The sequence below is a fragment of the Lissotriton helveticus genome, chromosome 7 (assembly GCF_964261635.1).
Source record: "Lissotriton helveticus chromosome 7, aLisHel1.1, whole genome shotgun sequence".
Classification (NCBI taxonomy): Eukaryota; Metazoa; Chordata; class Amphibia; order Caudata; family Salamandridae; genus Lissotriton; species Lissotriton helveticus.
In genome coordinates, this window is record NC_136068.1 from 314,085,136 (window position 1) to 314,102,527 (window position 17,392).

At 46.4% G+C, this 17,392-nt stretch overlaps 1 protein-coding gene across 2 annotated transcripts in view; it reads left to right on the top strand.

The window, feature by feature from the left end:
• Window positions 1–17,392, top strand: part of L3MBTL1 (L3MBTL histone methyl-lysine binding protein 1) — a 370,013-nt gene that overhangs the window by 313,541 nt on the left and 39,080 nt on the right. For both annotated transcript variants that reach the window (XM_078650498.1, XM_078650499.1), the window contains exons 17-19: window positions 7,979–8,176; window positions 9,737–9,786; window positions 11,151–11,308. In XM_078650498.1, the coding sequence (XP_078506624.1) occupies window positions 7,979–8,176; window positions 9,737–9,786; window positions 11,151–11,308 (406 nt within the window). The remainder of the gene's footprint in view (window positions 1–7,978; window positions 8,177–9,736; window positions 9,787–11,150; window positions 11,309–17,392) is intronic.

A 17,392-nucleotide genomic window follows, 5' to 3' on the forward strand; every position in this document is an offset into this window, starting at 1 on the left:
GGGATGTATGTGGCTCTGGTAGTTCCTGATGCGTGGGGCGTGCCCGGCCGTGTTTGGTATGTGTGCGCTCGTGAGGTTGAATGCTACAAGATGATGTATGCGGCATGCGTGTGGCTAGAAGGGAAGGGCCCCTTCTAGACCTTGGTGTGTGTGTGCAGTAGATGTGCTGGCGCCTGATTGGCTGAAGCCGGCTGGGCCTTCCCCCACCAGGCTGGCCCCACCCCCCCGGGGGTGCGTCCAGTGTCCCTGGCCTGGCCAGCACCAAGAAATTCCTTGTAACCAGTTCCAGCTGGTTCTCTCCCTGCCTGCCCCTTTTGGAGACAAAGGGAGCTCCTGTATAAAAGGGGGGTGGGCCCTTTTCTCTTTTTCTCTTCTTCTTCCTGCTTGGGACCCTACCTGGGTCGTGCTGCTGCTTGGGCTCAGGGAAGGGCGTGCCTCCCTGGGCCCTGCTCTGTTCCTAATCTGCTGGGCTCCTGGGCTTCCTGGGGTCTCTGCTAGCTATGGCCCTAGCGCTTGAGAGCGTTTTCCTGCTAACCTAGCGCCTTGGGGCGCTCATTCCCGCTTCTAGCGCTTGGGAGCGCTTTCCTCTGACCCTAGCGCTTGGAGCGCTGCCTTCTGTCCTGTCGGCGCCGCTGGAGCGCATCCTTCGTGGCACTAGCGCTGTGCGCGCTACCTTCACCACGCCGGTGCCACCCGGCCGTTGCCCTGTCCTTTGGGGGATTATACCTCCCCCGCGAGTGCCTACCTCGCTTGCCCCTTCATGGATGCCTAATCGAGGGATCCTGGCCCTCGTCAATTTCCCCCCCGTATTCCCCGCCGCGGCCCGGGACCCTTCGTGAGGCCCGCCCCCGGGCCGCGCTCTGATGGGCTGCTGGCCCGATGACGTCTCCCCGGGCCGCGCTCTGATTGGCCGGCGGCCCGGGGAGCTGGTGAGGAGGAGACGAACCTGCAGGGAGCGGCGGGAGCCTACTCCGCGCCCCTGCGACCCCCGGGACGACTGCTGCTTCCCCCCCCCGGGGCCCCCCAGGAGCGAGAGGGAGCCCCGGAGAGCGAGAGAGAAACCGGCGCGCTCAACAGCCGGTGAGTGATGTAGGAGGGGAGGCGGGGCATCGGGCCACATTGCCGGTGGCCGCCCCTCCCCTCCAGCGCGAGCCCGAGAGGCTCCCTCATGGCCCATGGGGCCACCATTGATGCCGGGTCCCCCGAGGGGGGGCCCCGCCTGCCCGCAGCTTTGTCCTGAGCCCGCGAGAGGCCCCACCATTGCCCCCCTGTCTCCCTGAGCCTCGAGAGGCTCTACCACATGTCCCCGACCCTGCCGAGCCTGTGAGAGGCTCCACCATCGCCCCCCTGTCCCCCTGAGCCTGCAAGGCTCCGCCCAAGTCCCTCAGCGGCCCAGCACTTCGTGGGCCGCTGCCACGTTTAGGTTTGCCCCGGGCCCTTTCAGGCCACTTTGGACACCGAGACTCTAAGGCGCCCCTGCCCCAGGACGGTCATCTGGCCTAGGGGGTGCTACTGACTAATATCAATGTGATGCTGAGAATTATTATGTGTTGCCCTGCTGATGGGGGCCTCTGTTGTGTTATGTACCTTGCCTCATGTAGGTCCATGCTGGTTAGAGTGAGTTCTATTGCTAGTCCTATGAGACCCCGGGGCGTGACGTATTCTAATGCTAAGCTCCTGGTGATTATGTGGGCTAGTCCTAGTCCGAGGAAGCTCCCAGTGTTATATGTTCTAAATGCCAGTTCCATCAGAGGTGTACCACTGGCAGTGGTCCCTTGGCCCTGCCCTGTACCTTTTCCCTGGTAACCCCTGCCGTGCCTTGAGCACCTTGTAAAGTGTATGTTCCTATGTGTCCTGTCTAATACAAAGACTATTTTCATATATACTTCGTGTGGAGTTCCTTTTGTGGGAGGCCTGGGATGTTGCTGTTGGTGGGTGCGTGCGCAAATGCTTCACACATGTCCTCCGAGATAGGCCTGACTGCCCGCGCCGCGTTACCTAGAGGGCGAGCAGGGGTCGACTTTATATAGGAGTGGCGGTCTCTGACTGGCTGGGGCGCAAGCCCTGGCCGGCCGGGGGTCCCATTTCCTACAAGATGTCATTAGAATTCCCAACTATAACCTCACAATACCCTCAGTATAACTTTTTTCAGTGAATTTCAAGGTTTTTTAACATAAAGTTATATTATATAACCATACATAAAGCAGATTCCCCCTGTCATGCAAGGTCGGGCCCTGCAGCCAACCCCACGCAGCAAAGCAAGCACATGTCATGCATGGCCTTCGGCAGTGCAATTGGAAACAGGGCCTGCGCCCGTGGTCAGGGCCTGCAATCGACCTTTGGGCTGCCAACCCCCCGCCATGCAAATCCCTGCGTCCCACTCCCCACAGGCAGCCTGCTCCCTGCTGAGGAATGAGGTCACGTGGCCCTCTGTTTCAAAGCCACTTTTGGCCCAGGATACCCCATTTTCCAGGGCTAAATACATTTATATTATGGGATATGGTGCACTTCCTCCCACTTGAGCCCAAATGGGCCTTGGAGACCCCTTTCCCTGTAGCGATATACTGATTATAGGAGAGGGGTCATGTGGCTCCCTCCATGAGCCCTAAGGGGCCCCTGGGAAGCCATCTTCCAGGGCCAAAGTTTCTATATATTTAGATGAGGGAAGTGTGTGCTCCCGAAGCTCAAATAGGCCCAGAGACCCCATCCCCCAGGGCCTTACATTATTTCGTGGAGGGGGATGCGTGGCCCCATCTTCTGGAGCCTTAAACAGCCCTGGGGACCCCATCTTCTGAGGCCAAACATGTTTATATTAGAGAAGGAGGGCTTGTGGCCCCTGTACCCTTGGACAATAAATTACCTATAGGGGCAGGGCCCCTTTCCCGAGCCTTTAAAAACCTGGGAACCCCATGTCTTGAGGCCAAATAATAGGGAAAGGGGCACGTGCACACTTCACCAAGCTTTAAGAGGCCCCAGGGACCCCAGCCCTCAGGGCTAATAACAGTTATTTTGGGGGAGGGGGATAGTGACCATTCCTCCCCAAGCCCAAATGGACCCCGGGGACCCCATCACCTGGGGCCAACCAGTAATACTTGGGAAGGAGGGCACATGTCCCTTCTCCTCGAGCCTTAAGTCCAGGGACCCCTTCTCCCGGGGCTACCACTAATAATAGGGGAAGGTGTGCCCATCCCTGAGCTTTATTAGGCGCCTGGGCCCCATCCCCTGGGATAAATAGCATAAAAGAGGAGAAAGGGACCACACATTAACAACCTTCACAAGCCTTTTTAGGCCCCAGGTAGCCCATACATCTGGCTGAATTCTATTAAGGAGAGGGGGGCATACTGCCCTCTCCCTGAGCAATATTGGGCCCCAAGGACCCCATCCCCTTGAGCTAAAATGCATTATTAAGGGGAGTGGATGTGTGACCCCACCTCCCTCAGTTTTCTCCGGGGCCAGAGGTGGGTATCTCGGTGCTCACCCAGGGCACCCACAAACCACAAGTTGGGGGCCGCAGAGTGAGGCCATAGTGCAGGAGCCAGCAGTGCTCCCGCCCAGAGGCAGCAGCTGTTTATGCTTGCTCCCTCCGGGTGGGAGCAATATCCATTTCCCTACTCGTAACAGTGTGGGCAGTCAAACAGAAGTCTGGACCCACCGGGCGGGAGCATGTTTATATATGTCCCACCAGCTGGGAGAAGACATGCCTTTCCTGCTGAGCCTGTGGCAGGCAGTGAAGGCATTTCCCCTTGCCTGACAGGAGATTTCAAAATGATCCCACCATGCAGGAGAAGACATATGTTTTGGGAAACTTTTGGGGGTGGGCTTTCCAGGACAGAGTACTTGAGCCAGCCATGGGGGACGGGTCGTTAGGGGCCTTAAGAGCTTTGGGTAGGAGAGCCGAGCAGACCCATCCCCTTTAAAGTTGTATTTACCCTTAGGAATGGGGTACCCATGAAGAGACCAGGAGGGGGACCGCAGGGCACACACCCCTTTTAATGCAATTCGAGTCAAGAGATGGGGTCCACAGGGACTTTTAAGGCTCGGGGAGGAGGGCTGCATGCCCCCTCAACTTAATTAATATAGTGGGCCCCAGGGAAATGGGTTCCCACGGGCCTTTAAAGGCTCGGGAAGGGGGCTGCAAGCTTCCCTCCTCTTTTTGTAATAGTTGGCCCTGGGGGAATGAGGTTCCTAGGGGCTCGGGTAAGGGCCCCATCCCCAAATAATCATTTTTAAAATGTTGAGCCACCATTCACTTTGCGGAGGGATTCCTGCATGATAGAGAAAAAAAGCTAGATATTTTTTGTGTGCATTTTTAGGCTCAGAGTGGGGCCACTTTGCCCCCCCTCCCCAACAGGGCCTAGGGGCAGTGTATCCATATCCTGCTCCCGTTATATACTTTTTTTTTACCAATTGCCGGACTATGTCCCCGAGTCCTGTAATGGTTGCCAGCAACATTTTTCTTTCGTTGCTGGCAGCCAGAGTGCTCGCTCCCACAGGAGTCTCACTCCTGTGGAAGTGATAGGGCCCAGGAGCAAAAAAGCTTTAAGGGCCAATCAGAAGGCTCTGTTGTTTGAAATTAAGTTTGAGGGATTCTCGCGAAAGTCCCTTGAACCCAACTGTCCAGATACAATACTTTTGGAGCTTAATATCTCCAAAACTACTGAACAGATTTACACCAACTCATAAAAAGCACTCTCTCTGAACCAAGACCTAGATTCCTGCCCAATTTAGTGTCATTCTGTTCAGCAGTTTTTGCAATAGTTCTTCTTGAAAAAGTCTTTGGAAAATAAATGGGTATTTTGCATTTTTGGACACCCCTATTTTTATCGCTCCTCACTTGACGTACCATGCACACAATTTAGCATACAAACACTTTTTGGGAAAGTTTTGTGAACATTTTTTAAACTATGCCAAAGTCATAAAAAATATAAAAAAGCATTTCCTATGTAGTGCTGACCTAACTATAACTACCCAGTGGCAACCGCCACTGGGTAATGAATATACATATATCATGGGAGCATGGCGGCCCAGGCTGTTTCCTGTCGGACTCCAGTCGGAGGTGAGGGACCAGCACTGGCTTCTGTGGCATCTCAAAAACAATCTTTTTTAAAATTGGATTCTAGGTGGGTCCTTTTAGGACCCTCCCCCCACACAAATTCCTGGGAGTCAGGTATCCCTATCCTGCTCCCGTATACCTTTTTTTTTCTATTTGGACACAGGGACCAAGTCACCGAGTTCTGTAATGTCAGCAGCAACATTTGTTTTCAGGTCACAGTCAGCCAATCAGAATGCAAGTTCCTACGAGACTTGCGGGAGCAACGTGAGCAACAGTGAAAAGTCCTCTAGACCAAACAGATTCTTCAATCTTTTAAAGTTCACACCTGTGTGACTCCCTGCAAGCTTCTTGCATACCCAACCATCCAGATATCTGTAATTGTTTTATATCTTAATTTTTCAGAAACTACTGGGTAGATTTATGCCAAATCACAAAAAATGGTTTCTTTGTAAACATCTAGTTTTCTGACAAATGTTTTGTCATTATTTTCAGTTGTTTTGGCTAGAATGCTGTTCAGAAATCCCTATGGAAACTACATGGGAAATTGTGTTCTGGGACCCTCTTTTATTCAACTCTGGCTTGACAGATATTCCCAAAACTTTCCAGGAAGAAGTTGATGAGGATGAATTAATGTTTTTAAGTTTTGTGAAGGTTAGTCAAAGGGTGCCAAAAGCAAAAAAAACAATTCCTATGGTAATAAGCCTTTAACTATAACTATTCTGTGGTGACTGCCACTTTTAAGATATATATATGTAGTACAGTAACTTTTCCTTCACTGATTCCTGCAGAGAAGTTACTCCAATTCAATTCAAAATAACTCAAGGAGCTCCCCTTGCAGCGTTAGTCTTGTAATTGCATCTCCCAGAGCTCCTTTAAACCCGGTGCGTATAGCATTTTTTTAATATAGGGGAGCCAAGTCATTTTATTGAATCTATCAATGTTCATAGCATCCTGCAAAGCAGTGGCAAAGTGCATGAGTTCCAGAGTACACCATATCCTTCTCCAAAATAGCAGTGGGTGCAGACTGACCGTGTCTTCTATCGCCTTCCTCTACATATCATGTAACAGTGAGAAGGCTGGAGTACTTAGTGGCAGAAGAGTTACATTTCTAATGAATTGTTCTCTGATTTTACAAGCCCACTGATATTAAATAAAATACAAAGTTCAGAACCATACACAATGGATTCCACAGCTTTGGCTTTGTATATCTGTAGGGCAGGGGCTATTGCTTTGCCAAAGGAGGCGCAATATTCCTTAGAGATAGCATCTGTGAACTGCTTATGCTTAAGGGTCATTTTCTCGACTTGAGGCTTCCAAGACATGGACGAAGACAATGTGATACCTAGGTAATTAAATGAATCCACCCTCTTGAGTGTCATGCACCCCAGCAGTTAATTCCATTTAAAGGTTTTATGTTGATTAAAAGTCATAAACGTTGTCTTTGCCGCATTGATCTCAAACCCACTGGACCTACTAAACTCCTCAAAATTGAGTTATAGTTGTTGGAGTCTACTAGGGGTTTTGGGCATCAATAGGGTGTCATCAGCAAATAAATAAATAGGTGTCTTCAGTGCCACTAAGGTGGGGCATCAGTAGTTTACTGGGCAAGAAAATGAACTATATCATTAAGATAAAGAGAAAACAGAGTGGGAGCCGGGCCACAGCACTGACGGACTCCTTTGTTGACAGGAACCCAATCAGTAAGCTGGGCCTGGTTACCCCAACAAACTCTGACGTAATCTCCCTCATGTCAACGATTGACCAGAGCTAAAAGGTCAGGGGGCACACCCATTTCTTAAAGGACCTGACATAATTTAGAGCGGGGAACAAAGTCAAATGCTGACTTGAGGTCAGCAAAGGCATCCTATAAGCTGCCTCTGCCGTTAGAAACCGTCTTCTAGTGTATAAGGAGAAATCAAAAAGCCTAGTCAATGGTGCCTCTTATGAAAACCAGCTCGAAAGGGGGACAACATCCCATGTTCAGCAGCCCAGTGGTGAATTTGAATCAGCACAAGACGACAAAAGATTTTTCGAATAGAGTCAATGAGACTTAGAGGTCTGTATTTGGCAGACGAAGATCTATCCCATGTCTTAAAAATAGGTATGTCCTCAACTCCCTTCCATGAGCCCATAATAGGGGCTTTCCTTGCTATGGCATTGGCTAGGGCAAGAATGCACTTGGACCAGTTTTCTCTGTCATAGACAAATAATTCAACTGGAATGCCATCTGGTCCAAAAGCTCTGCCAGTGTTAATAGTGTCATGGGAGGTGGTAATGTCGGCTGGTTCAAACAAGGGAGCTGAATTAGTGGAAGGGTTCGCTATAAAGAGCATTTCCCTCCACAGAAACTGGTGATCTCTCAGAATACAATTTTTGGAATTAATCACACCAATTAGATGGAGATACTTTGTTTGTGGAGGTAGTGGTCAACCTTTGCCACCCCAGGTGACAAGCGAGCAGAATTTGGTGGAGTCTTTTGAATAACAGGCTGTTTTTAGGTCTGATCACCTCAGATCACCCCATTCTATTTTGGCTTTGATCAAGATGGACTTATACTCCTTTCTCAGAGAACGAATTTGAACAGTGTCCTTAAATTTTATGGCGGAAGCCAGAAGACTTTCTGCAAGATGACATTCCTTGTTAAACCAGGTGTTAGTTCTAATTTCCTGTTTATGAGTATAAGACACCGAGGCGGAGAAATATGTCAATATGTGCGAGAAAACATTACGATGTAGGTCATTGACTAGACTCAATTCTCTTTCTAAATTTAGGGATTAGTCCAGATTAGTAAAATTTGATTGTAAGGCTGAACCAATGGCTGATAATGTATCTGGGTGAACAGTTATTTGACAAAAATTAAGCCATCACTTAAATGACTCCTTTTGCTCCTATGTTGCCCAATAAGTCTTGCTTTAATTTCTTTAGGAAGTGCCCCACCCCAGGCTGTGATGGGTCAGGTCACGTTACCGGACGGTTCACTGCCCATCACTGTCTCTCCGGATGTCCCCTTGCAGAGAAGAACCAGGGCAGAATGAGGACTGATTTCTCAGACAATGAAATCTCGGCACGGAAGAGGAACTTGATGAGCTTCTCACCGAGGAAGAAATCACGGCATCACGGAAGGTAATTGTTGAAACCATGATTTCAATCAAGAAAAACATAGAGAGACTGGCTCCAGGTACAGTGCCTGCTAACTTAGTGCATGTGTGACCATGAAGATATTATGGAGCATATGATCAAGCACCTACCGCCACCACAACGTCACCTATATTGACCTTGTGGTGGCGATAGGGGCTGTGCCTTATGTACAAGGCAGCGTTAAGCCACTTAACGTGGCTTAACGCTGCCTTGTACATAAGTCCCCCTTTCACGTTATGGTTAGCGTGAAAGAGGTGGGCAGTGGGTGTTCCGGTGGGTGCCCCACTGCAACACCCATTCATTTTGACACTGCCCCCTATGTACAAGGGTGGCGTACACAGGAGGCAGTTGGCGAAACGCGGAGAAATGCATTATTTCTCCTAGTTTTTGCTTTTTCCATGTGTGCTGCCTTGTGCAGCACACATGGAAAAAGCAAAATGCCATGGTTTGTTTATGTACAGGAAGGTCTCCCTTCCTGTACAGAAACATACTTTTTTTTAAAATGCCATTTTGTCACTTTCATGTGTTCTGCATAAAAGTGACAGGATGGCATTTCTAGGATTGATTATGTGCAGGACGATACACTTTCCTACACATAAACAATCGTCCCCTGCACGCAGACACCCTTGCACTCTGGTGCAAGGGTGCCTGCGTTGGCGCTAAGTTGCTAAACGTAGCGCCATCGCAGGGGGAAACGCAAGGCAGCACCACATTCTTGTAAATATGGTGCAGCCTTTCGTTTCAGAAGTGGAGGAGAGAGGCGTTAAGCCAGGAAGGCTAACAACACGCTCCGCCACTTCCTTGTACACATCCCCCTATGTGTCTTTAGACTAACCAATCCATAATGCAGATCACAGGAATCTATTTTAAAAAGGGTAATGCAGTGCAAGGTAAATATGTATTCACTAGATCACTAGATGCGAGTGCTGCTGTCTCCGTCAAACACTGAAATACCCCAGAAAATGAACCCAATAGTTTACTCAAGGTGAGGGAATATAAATGTGGCGGATCACAATAAGAAGATGGCCCTGGTTACGAGTTGCCCGGAGTTTTCTGCCCCATGTGCAATACTCTGTTAGAGCATGGGTCAGGATTCTGAGTTGTGTGTGGTTCACTAGGGTAATTACTGGTTATGATGAAACCTGCACCGTTTGTTACATTTTGGCAGGTCAAACCCAACAGAATTTAAAATGGGGTACATATTACTGTATTTTCAGATACAGGCACATTTTGGTGCAGCAAGCATGCTGTTCTCCAAAAACTCAGAATAGGTGTCATTTATTCCACCCAATCAATTCCGATCCCAGGGAATCAGATTGTATAAATTGCAATAAACAGCAGGTCACCTCTAGGGCACTCATAATTAGGCCCTATGAACAGAGTGCATATGGCTGGTAGCGGTGGTAAGAGGTGATCTGCCCAGCAAATAGTTTCTCCGTCTCTATTCCCTTCACCAGCATCACGTAGAACACTCTTTAGCATTTTATACCAATAATGTAAATGAAAATGGTGCTGCTTGAGGAAGTCATCTCTTTGTTTTTCTAGAATTGGTCGACCACCAAAGTATCAGAAGATTCAGCAAATCGACTTCCAACGTGAGTGTTGCTACCTTCAGTACATGGGTCCCCATAAATGTGGTAGATGTCTATTTCCCTTGGGTGGGATGTTCCTTCTTAGCCTATTTCAGCAATAATGAAATTTCACAGAAACCTGAGCATTTTAAACTTAAGTGTGTGTACGTATGTGTGTGGCAATAAATGTATTAAAGTAATAAATGTAGAATAAACGAAGTGTGTGGAGCAATAAATATAGAACTGTAATAAATAAATAATGTCTTTTTGGGGACGTTGGTGGAATTTTACTCGCTTTAGGACATTCATATGAGGTGGATAAATGATGTACATTAAAACACATTCCTATTTGCACTGTCTATGAAGTGGTAGGTTTTAAAGCACTCTTAAGGAAAGCCTCTTAATTTTGCCAGAGAACCTCTGACAGACAAACATCACATCTATGATTTAATGTAGCTTATTGAACACGTCCAGGTTGGAAAGGGGCTTTGAGAGTGTCACAAAAAATATTCTATTTTAGAGAGAGCTTCTCATACCAGCCTGCTGTTTGCAAATGCTAAAAATACATTTGCCTGGTTATAACAATCTTTAATTATTCTGCATTATGTGGGGAGAAACTGAAATACATATTAGGAAATCTATCGGCGTCCGATTTCTTGGCTTTTTTTCCACATTCACTTCTGATACTCAGGTGGTGGCAATCTTGATTAGATTTGGAGCTGTATTCAGCCAAAGACTGGAGCAGAGAGATGGCACTATAGTAGGAGAGGACACTTCTGAAATATATACATAAAATGCATTTTTCTTACGCATAGTGCTACATTTGTATGTTTATTATCCAAAGGCAGCTCTTAGAAGAAATTCACCGTATATGATTAGGGTAGCGAGGTGGTATTGAAGGGTAATCGTGGAAAAACTTTACCCGGGGACATATATACAACAAAAAATCAGGGTGTGGTGTTACGCCAAATTTGGCAACGTCGCACTCTGACATTTTTAAAACACACGGATGCGCCATATTCACAAGAATACGGCACACCCCTGTGTTTCCCCAAGCACTGGAGCTAAAAAAGCTGCCTACTGCTTAGGACTGCGGCCGAAAGGGGTATATTTACAAGATGAAGTTAAGAAACATTAAGTGGCTTAGGGCCACCTTGTAAATATGGGAAATGCTTCTACGCGACCGGAGCGTTAGAAAAAGTGACATTCCGATGGCAATAGGATATTGGAAATATGCCCCCAGTGTCCTTTGGGTGAAGAGGTGGCATTGAGGATTGGCCGTAAGAGAACCTCATCCTGTGCCTCCTTCTTGAAAATGGTTGGAGTCCTGTATCCTCTGGCACCTTCTATTCTCCTTTAAGTGTTGTAATACATTCTTTACTTTGCAGATATTTCCACTGAGAGAATGCACCAGTCTCTCTTCATGTCAGCCTTATCTGCGCACCCAGACCGATCCCTGTCTCTCTGCTGGCAGCAGCACTGCAAGCTTCTTCCCGGAGTGGCTGGAATCACTGCAGATGTTGTTGCCAAGTGGACCAGTGAAGAGGTAAGATCCTGACTTCCCTGCAAAAGTGGAGCAAAGTTGGAACCATTGCAGTAGAGTGGCTCCATTACATCACAACCACAGTGGGATCCTAAGTGATATCACATACCCTTTTTCCCTGCTGACAGCAAAAACATTTCTAGGCAATCTTGAAGGTTGCAAGCAGGATAATATTGGAAATTAAGGTTTCTACTATAATGCAACATTTATTTTGCGCTTAGTAGCCCTTTGTGGGCACTGTGGTACTTGCTACACTGTGCAGGTTGTATGGTTGAAGTGTGTTGTCTTTGTGTTGATCATATATTGGAAATGTTTCCATGCCATGCGTGATGACCACTGAGATGTGATTAGCGTGTTTTGGGACATATTGCTTAGCAGTGTGGTAGATGAAGAAGTGTGAGAGAGAGGCACACAGTTAATGGTGTTCAGCTAGCGTGAAGCTTTGAACAACTTTGCAGCTCCCTTCATTTTTTTCCTTATGATTTTAGTCCACCTAGACAGTTATTGCACTGGGGTGTCCATTCTGAGTTATTCTTTTTCAAGTGTGTAACCCTGAGCAGGCATAGTTTGGTGGGAGACATGTATTAGAGATCTGATGGGATGGACTTATCATCCCATAGCTGACTGCCATTGTGAGATGTCAAGAAGCTGTCATTGTATGGGGCTTGTTAGGACCTGAAGTGGTGGACTAAATTGAATCCCTCCATTGGCCAGTAGCATGTGGCAGACATGTTCAGTTATTCCATGCAAATTAAGGTGGTGTTTGGTGGTTTATTGCTGTGGACCGGTGCAGTTCTTAGTGATAGACATGACTCGTGGAAGTTTTGTCTTATAAGAGTGCCAAGCAGTAAAAGGGAATTATTATGAAGTATCTATGATGTGCAATCCACTGTCCAACCACTGAATGTTATGGTATTAGCAGTAGATCGACCCAGGAGTTATATATTGTATTGTGATTGCATTTATTTAGCACTTACTACACTTGACGACACATTGAAGTGCTTTATGCCAGGCAGCACGCTGCTCCGAAACCAAGGTTTGTTTTTTCCCATTGGTTATTGTGGATTGTTGGTATTAGTCTTGTGCTCTTAGTGAAACACTCTAAGCGTTTACTCCAGTTTGTACGTTAGATTACATTTGTAGGAGTTAGGTGCGATCTTTAGTGGAAGGGCATATGTGAATCATGCAAATAATTGGCAGTATTAATAGATGTGCTACAGGAGATAGAGATTGTTAGTTGCTGGTGGAATCTCTTAAACAAGAGGTTATGAGTTTCTAAATGAGCCTGGGTAATTTTCATAAATATAATAATAGTGATTAAGACAAATATGAATGTGACTCAGAGTGAGGAAGTATGCAGAGAATGGAAAGTAAGGGGAAGTTCATTTGAAAGACAAGCATTTACAATGCAATAGGTCTCGTAGCATTAAAGTTTGAGTTACTGGCATTGTAAATTACAATGCTTTGCATGAATTTTTTTTTAATTTGCAATTGGTATATAAACATTGTTTGTGAATGGTTAGCTGTTGCTTATGCTAAGCAAAGTTGGCAGTAATATAGAGTGCTAGTCTTGCTTGTTATAAGCATGCTGATTTAAAGCGCTCTGATACCTGCACCGACGGCAGGTGGTGTGTGTTCCTGGTGGAAGCGTGCACTGATGGCTGGTGGTGTGTGTGTGCCTGGTGGAAGCGTGCACTGATGGCTGGTGTTGTATGTGCCTGGTGAAAGCGTGCACTGATGGCTGGTGGTGTGTGCCTGTTGAAAGCGTGCACTGACGGCTGGTAGTGTGTGTGTGCCTGGTAAAAGCGTGCACTGACGGCTGGTGGTGTGTGTGTGCCTGGTGAAAGCGTGCACCGACGGCTGGTGGTGTGTGTGTGCCTGGTGAAAGCATGCTCTGACGGCTGGTGGTGTGTGTGTGCCTGGTGAAAGCGTGCACTGATGGCTGGTGGTGGTTGTGCCCGGTGAAAGCGTGCACTGACGGCTGGTGGTGTTTGTGCCCGGTGAAAGCGTGCACTGACGGCTGGTGGTGTTTGTGCCTGGTGAAAGCATGCACTGACGACTGATGGTGTCTGTGCCTGGTGAAAGTGTGCACTGACGGCCAATGACGTGTATGCCTGGTGAAAGCGTGCGCTGATGGCTGGTGGTGTGTGTGCCTGGTCGCAAAGCATGCACTGACTGCTGCTGGTATGTGTGTCTGGAAGCGTGCACTGACGGCTGGTGGTATGTGTGCCTGGAAGCGTGCACTGAAGGCTGGTGGTGTGTGTGCATGGTGGAAGCGTGCACTGACAGCTGGTGGTGTGTGTGCCTGGTGAAAGCGTGACAGCATTGTTCAAAAAACATCCACGAAGCAAATCACTTAACCCATATTTTTTCACAAGTGTAGTTTCGGAGAGCCTTTGACGTGACATGGTTGTTCTTCAACATTCAATTGCTTAGTAGCTCTGGACATAACGCCACATCTTTCACCAGGGACCGATGGGAGCAGGAAAAAAACAGGCCAGGGTATAAAAATTAAATTGCTCCCAATACCTAATCTAATAGCAAAATAAAAGCGTCCCACGTGAAAATCTGAAAATAGGGCAGTTTTGAACTTGTAAACACACGTTGTATAAGTGTTGGCAGAAGAAATGTAAAAAAAAAAAATACGTGCTTTGTACTTCACAAGGCATGGGAGACGGCATTGTGCAGGCAATGTTTGTTGTAACATTCGGAGAATCAACAGTGAAACAAGCCCACAAACAGACACGCAAAACAAGATGAGCCTGCAGTGATCTTAGAAAAGAAGGAAGCAGGACGTGTTTGTTATTTAAAAGGGTGTAAGTGACACAGGCCAGACGGAAAAAAAAACACATGCCAAAAAACTAAACATTCTGAAAAATAAAATCTCAAGATTGTTTTTTTAAAACAGCTGCTGGGGGGCGGGGAGGGCACACCACGGTAGTGAAAGCAGGGGCACCGAGGACATCATATACATTTCAGCTGCATTAGGACACTCTAACCTACACTGCATGCTTACATCACAATATATAGACTGCAATTCTGCACTGCGTTAGAGTCGTACGAGCTCAGCTTGCTCACATCATGAGACATGCATATTGTATATGCAAAAAAACATAGAGCACTGCATGCTCACTGTATAAGACATACGCAGTACAAGTGGTTAATGCATCTTACATTGCATAGTCACAGTATGAGGCTTTTATACTTCCCGATGTGTGCACCTCTCAAAGTGATAGAGCGCGCAGGTCACCCGACTAATAATTTTACCATACGCACTGTTGGGCCCATAAATTTCAATAACCAATATTCATCAATCGGGTAACCTACACTCTACTACCAGTAACCCTATTCATAAATTCCTAACTATTTCCTATACCTCAGGCTTACCAATCCTTGTCACCGGTGCCTATGACCACAATGGATCAGGGAGCTAGCTGAAAATATAAGCAGTCAAAAATACCAAACATTTACAACATTTGCACTCATGTAATAACCACAGACTCAGGAAGTTTTTTTGAAAACCTTTATCTATTCTTCATCAGAGGAAGCAAGCCAAAAGTTCACAGCAAGCAAGTTGTCAATAACCAGAATCATGAAGAGAGTATAACCATGTAAAAGGAATATAACGCCAACCATTTAAAAGTCTAAAGGGAAGGTAGATATAAGGAGCATACTGAAAATGAACGTCTTGGAAATCAGACTGGACATGGTAATTTCTAAAGGACGGGAAAAATAGGGGACATGCTAGAATGTCAGTTTAATCACTGTTATCGAAGTGGATAGGAGAAAGGAACTCAATGAGAAATGACGAATATTGGAATAACCATAAACCTAAGGGGAGGGTAAAAAGTGGAACACGCTAATAATTCAGGAATGATCTCTTTGGTTCAATAAAGGGAGGGTAAAGAAAAGGAACATCTATTTATTCAGAGGCAGAACTTTAATATTCTCTTATAGGTAGGGGAACAATTGGAGCATGCTAATAAAGGCTCTTTACGACTTTAGTACTTTGTCACAAGGAAAAGGGTAAAGATAGGAACATATGTAATTATAACTTTTAGCAAGATTTCAGGAAAAGGTAAGGAAAAAGGATGCAAGTGTGTTTCCCTCACAGATTTATTTTTACCTAGAACGGTGTGGAGACCAACCCTGGCCACGGGTCAGTTAAGGACAGAAGAAACCCCAAGGAAAGCGATTGCCAGTAGGCCAGCAGGTGCAGTATGGAAACCAGGACAGGAAACCCAGATTTGGATCAGAACCGGACCACCAAAGTTGAGACCAGCACCCGCAGTTCAGTTGCAACGCCTGCGCTACACCCTCTCTGCAGCTATCAGTCAAAACCCCGATTGGGTTATCGAATTCCCCAGTAAAATGCTCCACCAGCACTTAAGGTTCCCAAAACCCCAATTGGGTCTGTGGAATTATCTGACAGAGTGCTCCGCAGCACCTCTGTTCTCGATCAGCTATTGAGTGCGTTGGGTCAGTGATAGGTCAGCTATTCGGACAAGTCGGACAATTTCTTTAACTAAACCTAGGCTAGTTATACTGTTTTCGGGTCAGTTTACCACCCCCCAAGTGTTGCAAGTGTAAGAATCCCCAATCTCGATTGGACAAAAGAAAGGACAGGTCATCACACCACCTAGGATTTGACTTTCTCAAGCTCAACATTTGCATTTTCCGAGACCGCCCATCGAACTTCAGGTTCTCTTGATGTACAACAATACATGTCCTATTTACAAATACAATGTATTCTCCTAGGGTTCGCAGGGTGAGGTTCCCATGAGCATCCTCTCAATCAGTCAGCTCCTTGGCAGTATTTCGAAGGTCATCTGCTCTGGAGACTCGCAGATCTCGCGCAGACTCAGTTTCACATAAGATGGAGAGCGGCAAGGGACAGCAGGCCATATTTCGTAATGAGCCATGAAATAGAAAAGAAACAGTTTTTTAGAACATGGAAAAATAAATGCACTGTATACCATGAATCTCTATACTATTCCCATTATTTTATAATAACTATCAGGTAGATTCATCAAGCATTTTTGCGAGCGAAAACGGTGCGAATCTCAAAATTCGCCCGTTTGCGCCCGCAAAAATGGCATTTGGAATTCATCAATGGGTCATGAACTCGCAATTTGAAAAATCGCAAATAATTGCGATTTCTCAAATTGCGATCGCATTTAAGGAATCTCAGTTTGAGATTCCTTAAATGCTATTCATGAAACTTTTAAAATTTGCGAATTCGCAATTTCCGGCCGCTATTTACCGCGAAGTCTGACTTCGTGGTAAATAGCGAATACTTAGAAAAATGCATTTTAGTGCATTTTTCTAAGTGGTATGTTACACACACACATGTCCTTAGGACATGTGTGTGCGCAACATCAGGCTACATTTCCATCTCAGGGGTGCTACAGGGTGTCCTTTGGACACCCCGGGCACCCTTGAAATCGCATTCTTATTTGCGATTAGCAAATTGCTAATCGCAAATAAGGATTGACTCCCCATTGATTCCTATAGGCCTTTAGGCCCATAGGAATGAATGGGGAGTTATTCCTTATTTGCCATTAGCAATTTGCTAATCGCAAATAAGGAGGCTGTAGGAATCGCAATTTAATTTGCAATTTCTACATGAATCCCGATTTGAGAGTCCTTAATAGCGATTCCTTAATAATCGCTATTAAGGACTCGCAAATCGGGACCATGATGAATCTGGCTGGATAATTGCTTTAGTGATTAATGCAGAACAAACAGCATAGCAAAGCAGCAATGCAAACTTCAGGCATGTGAGAACACAAAGCAGCCATCTTAGTTCTACTGCGCAAGTGCAAAGAGTTTCCCACCAGAACTGCGAGTACGTCACGTCACATTGGTATGACCGACGCATGCGCAGAAGAAATTCCCGCGTAGCAGCAGCCATTTTAAGTCGCAAGCGTATTAGGATTAGTAAACACATAAGCAAGCGTTTCTCGAACACCCAAAATGTCAGAATAAAGGGTAAATTAATAAGACAAACAGGTTGATTAATAAATTAGGGTTATTCGAGGTTCATGAATACAAGCAAGGCGCTTTACGTGTGAATCCTTGCTCCAT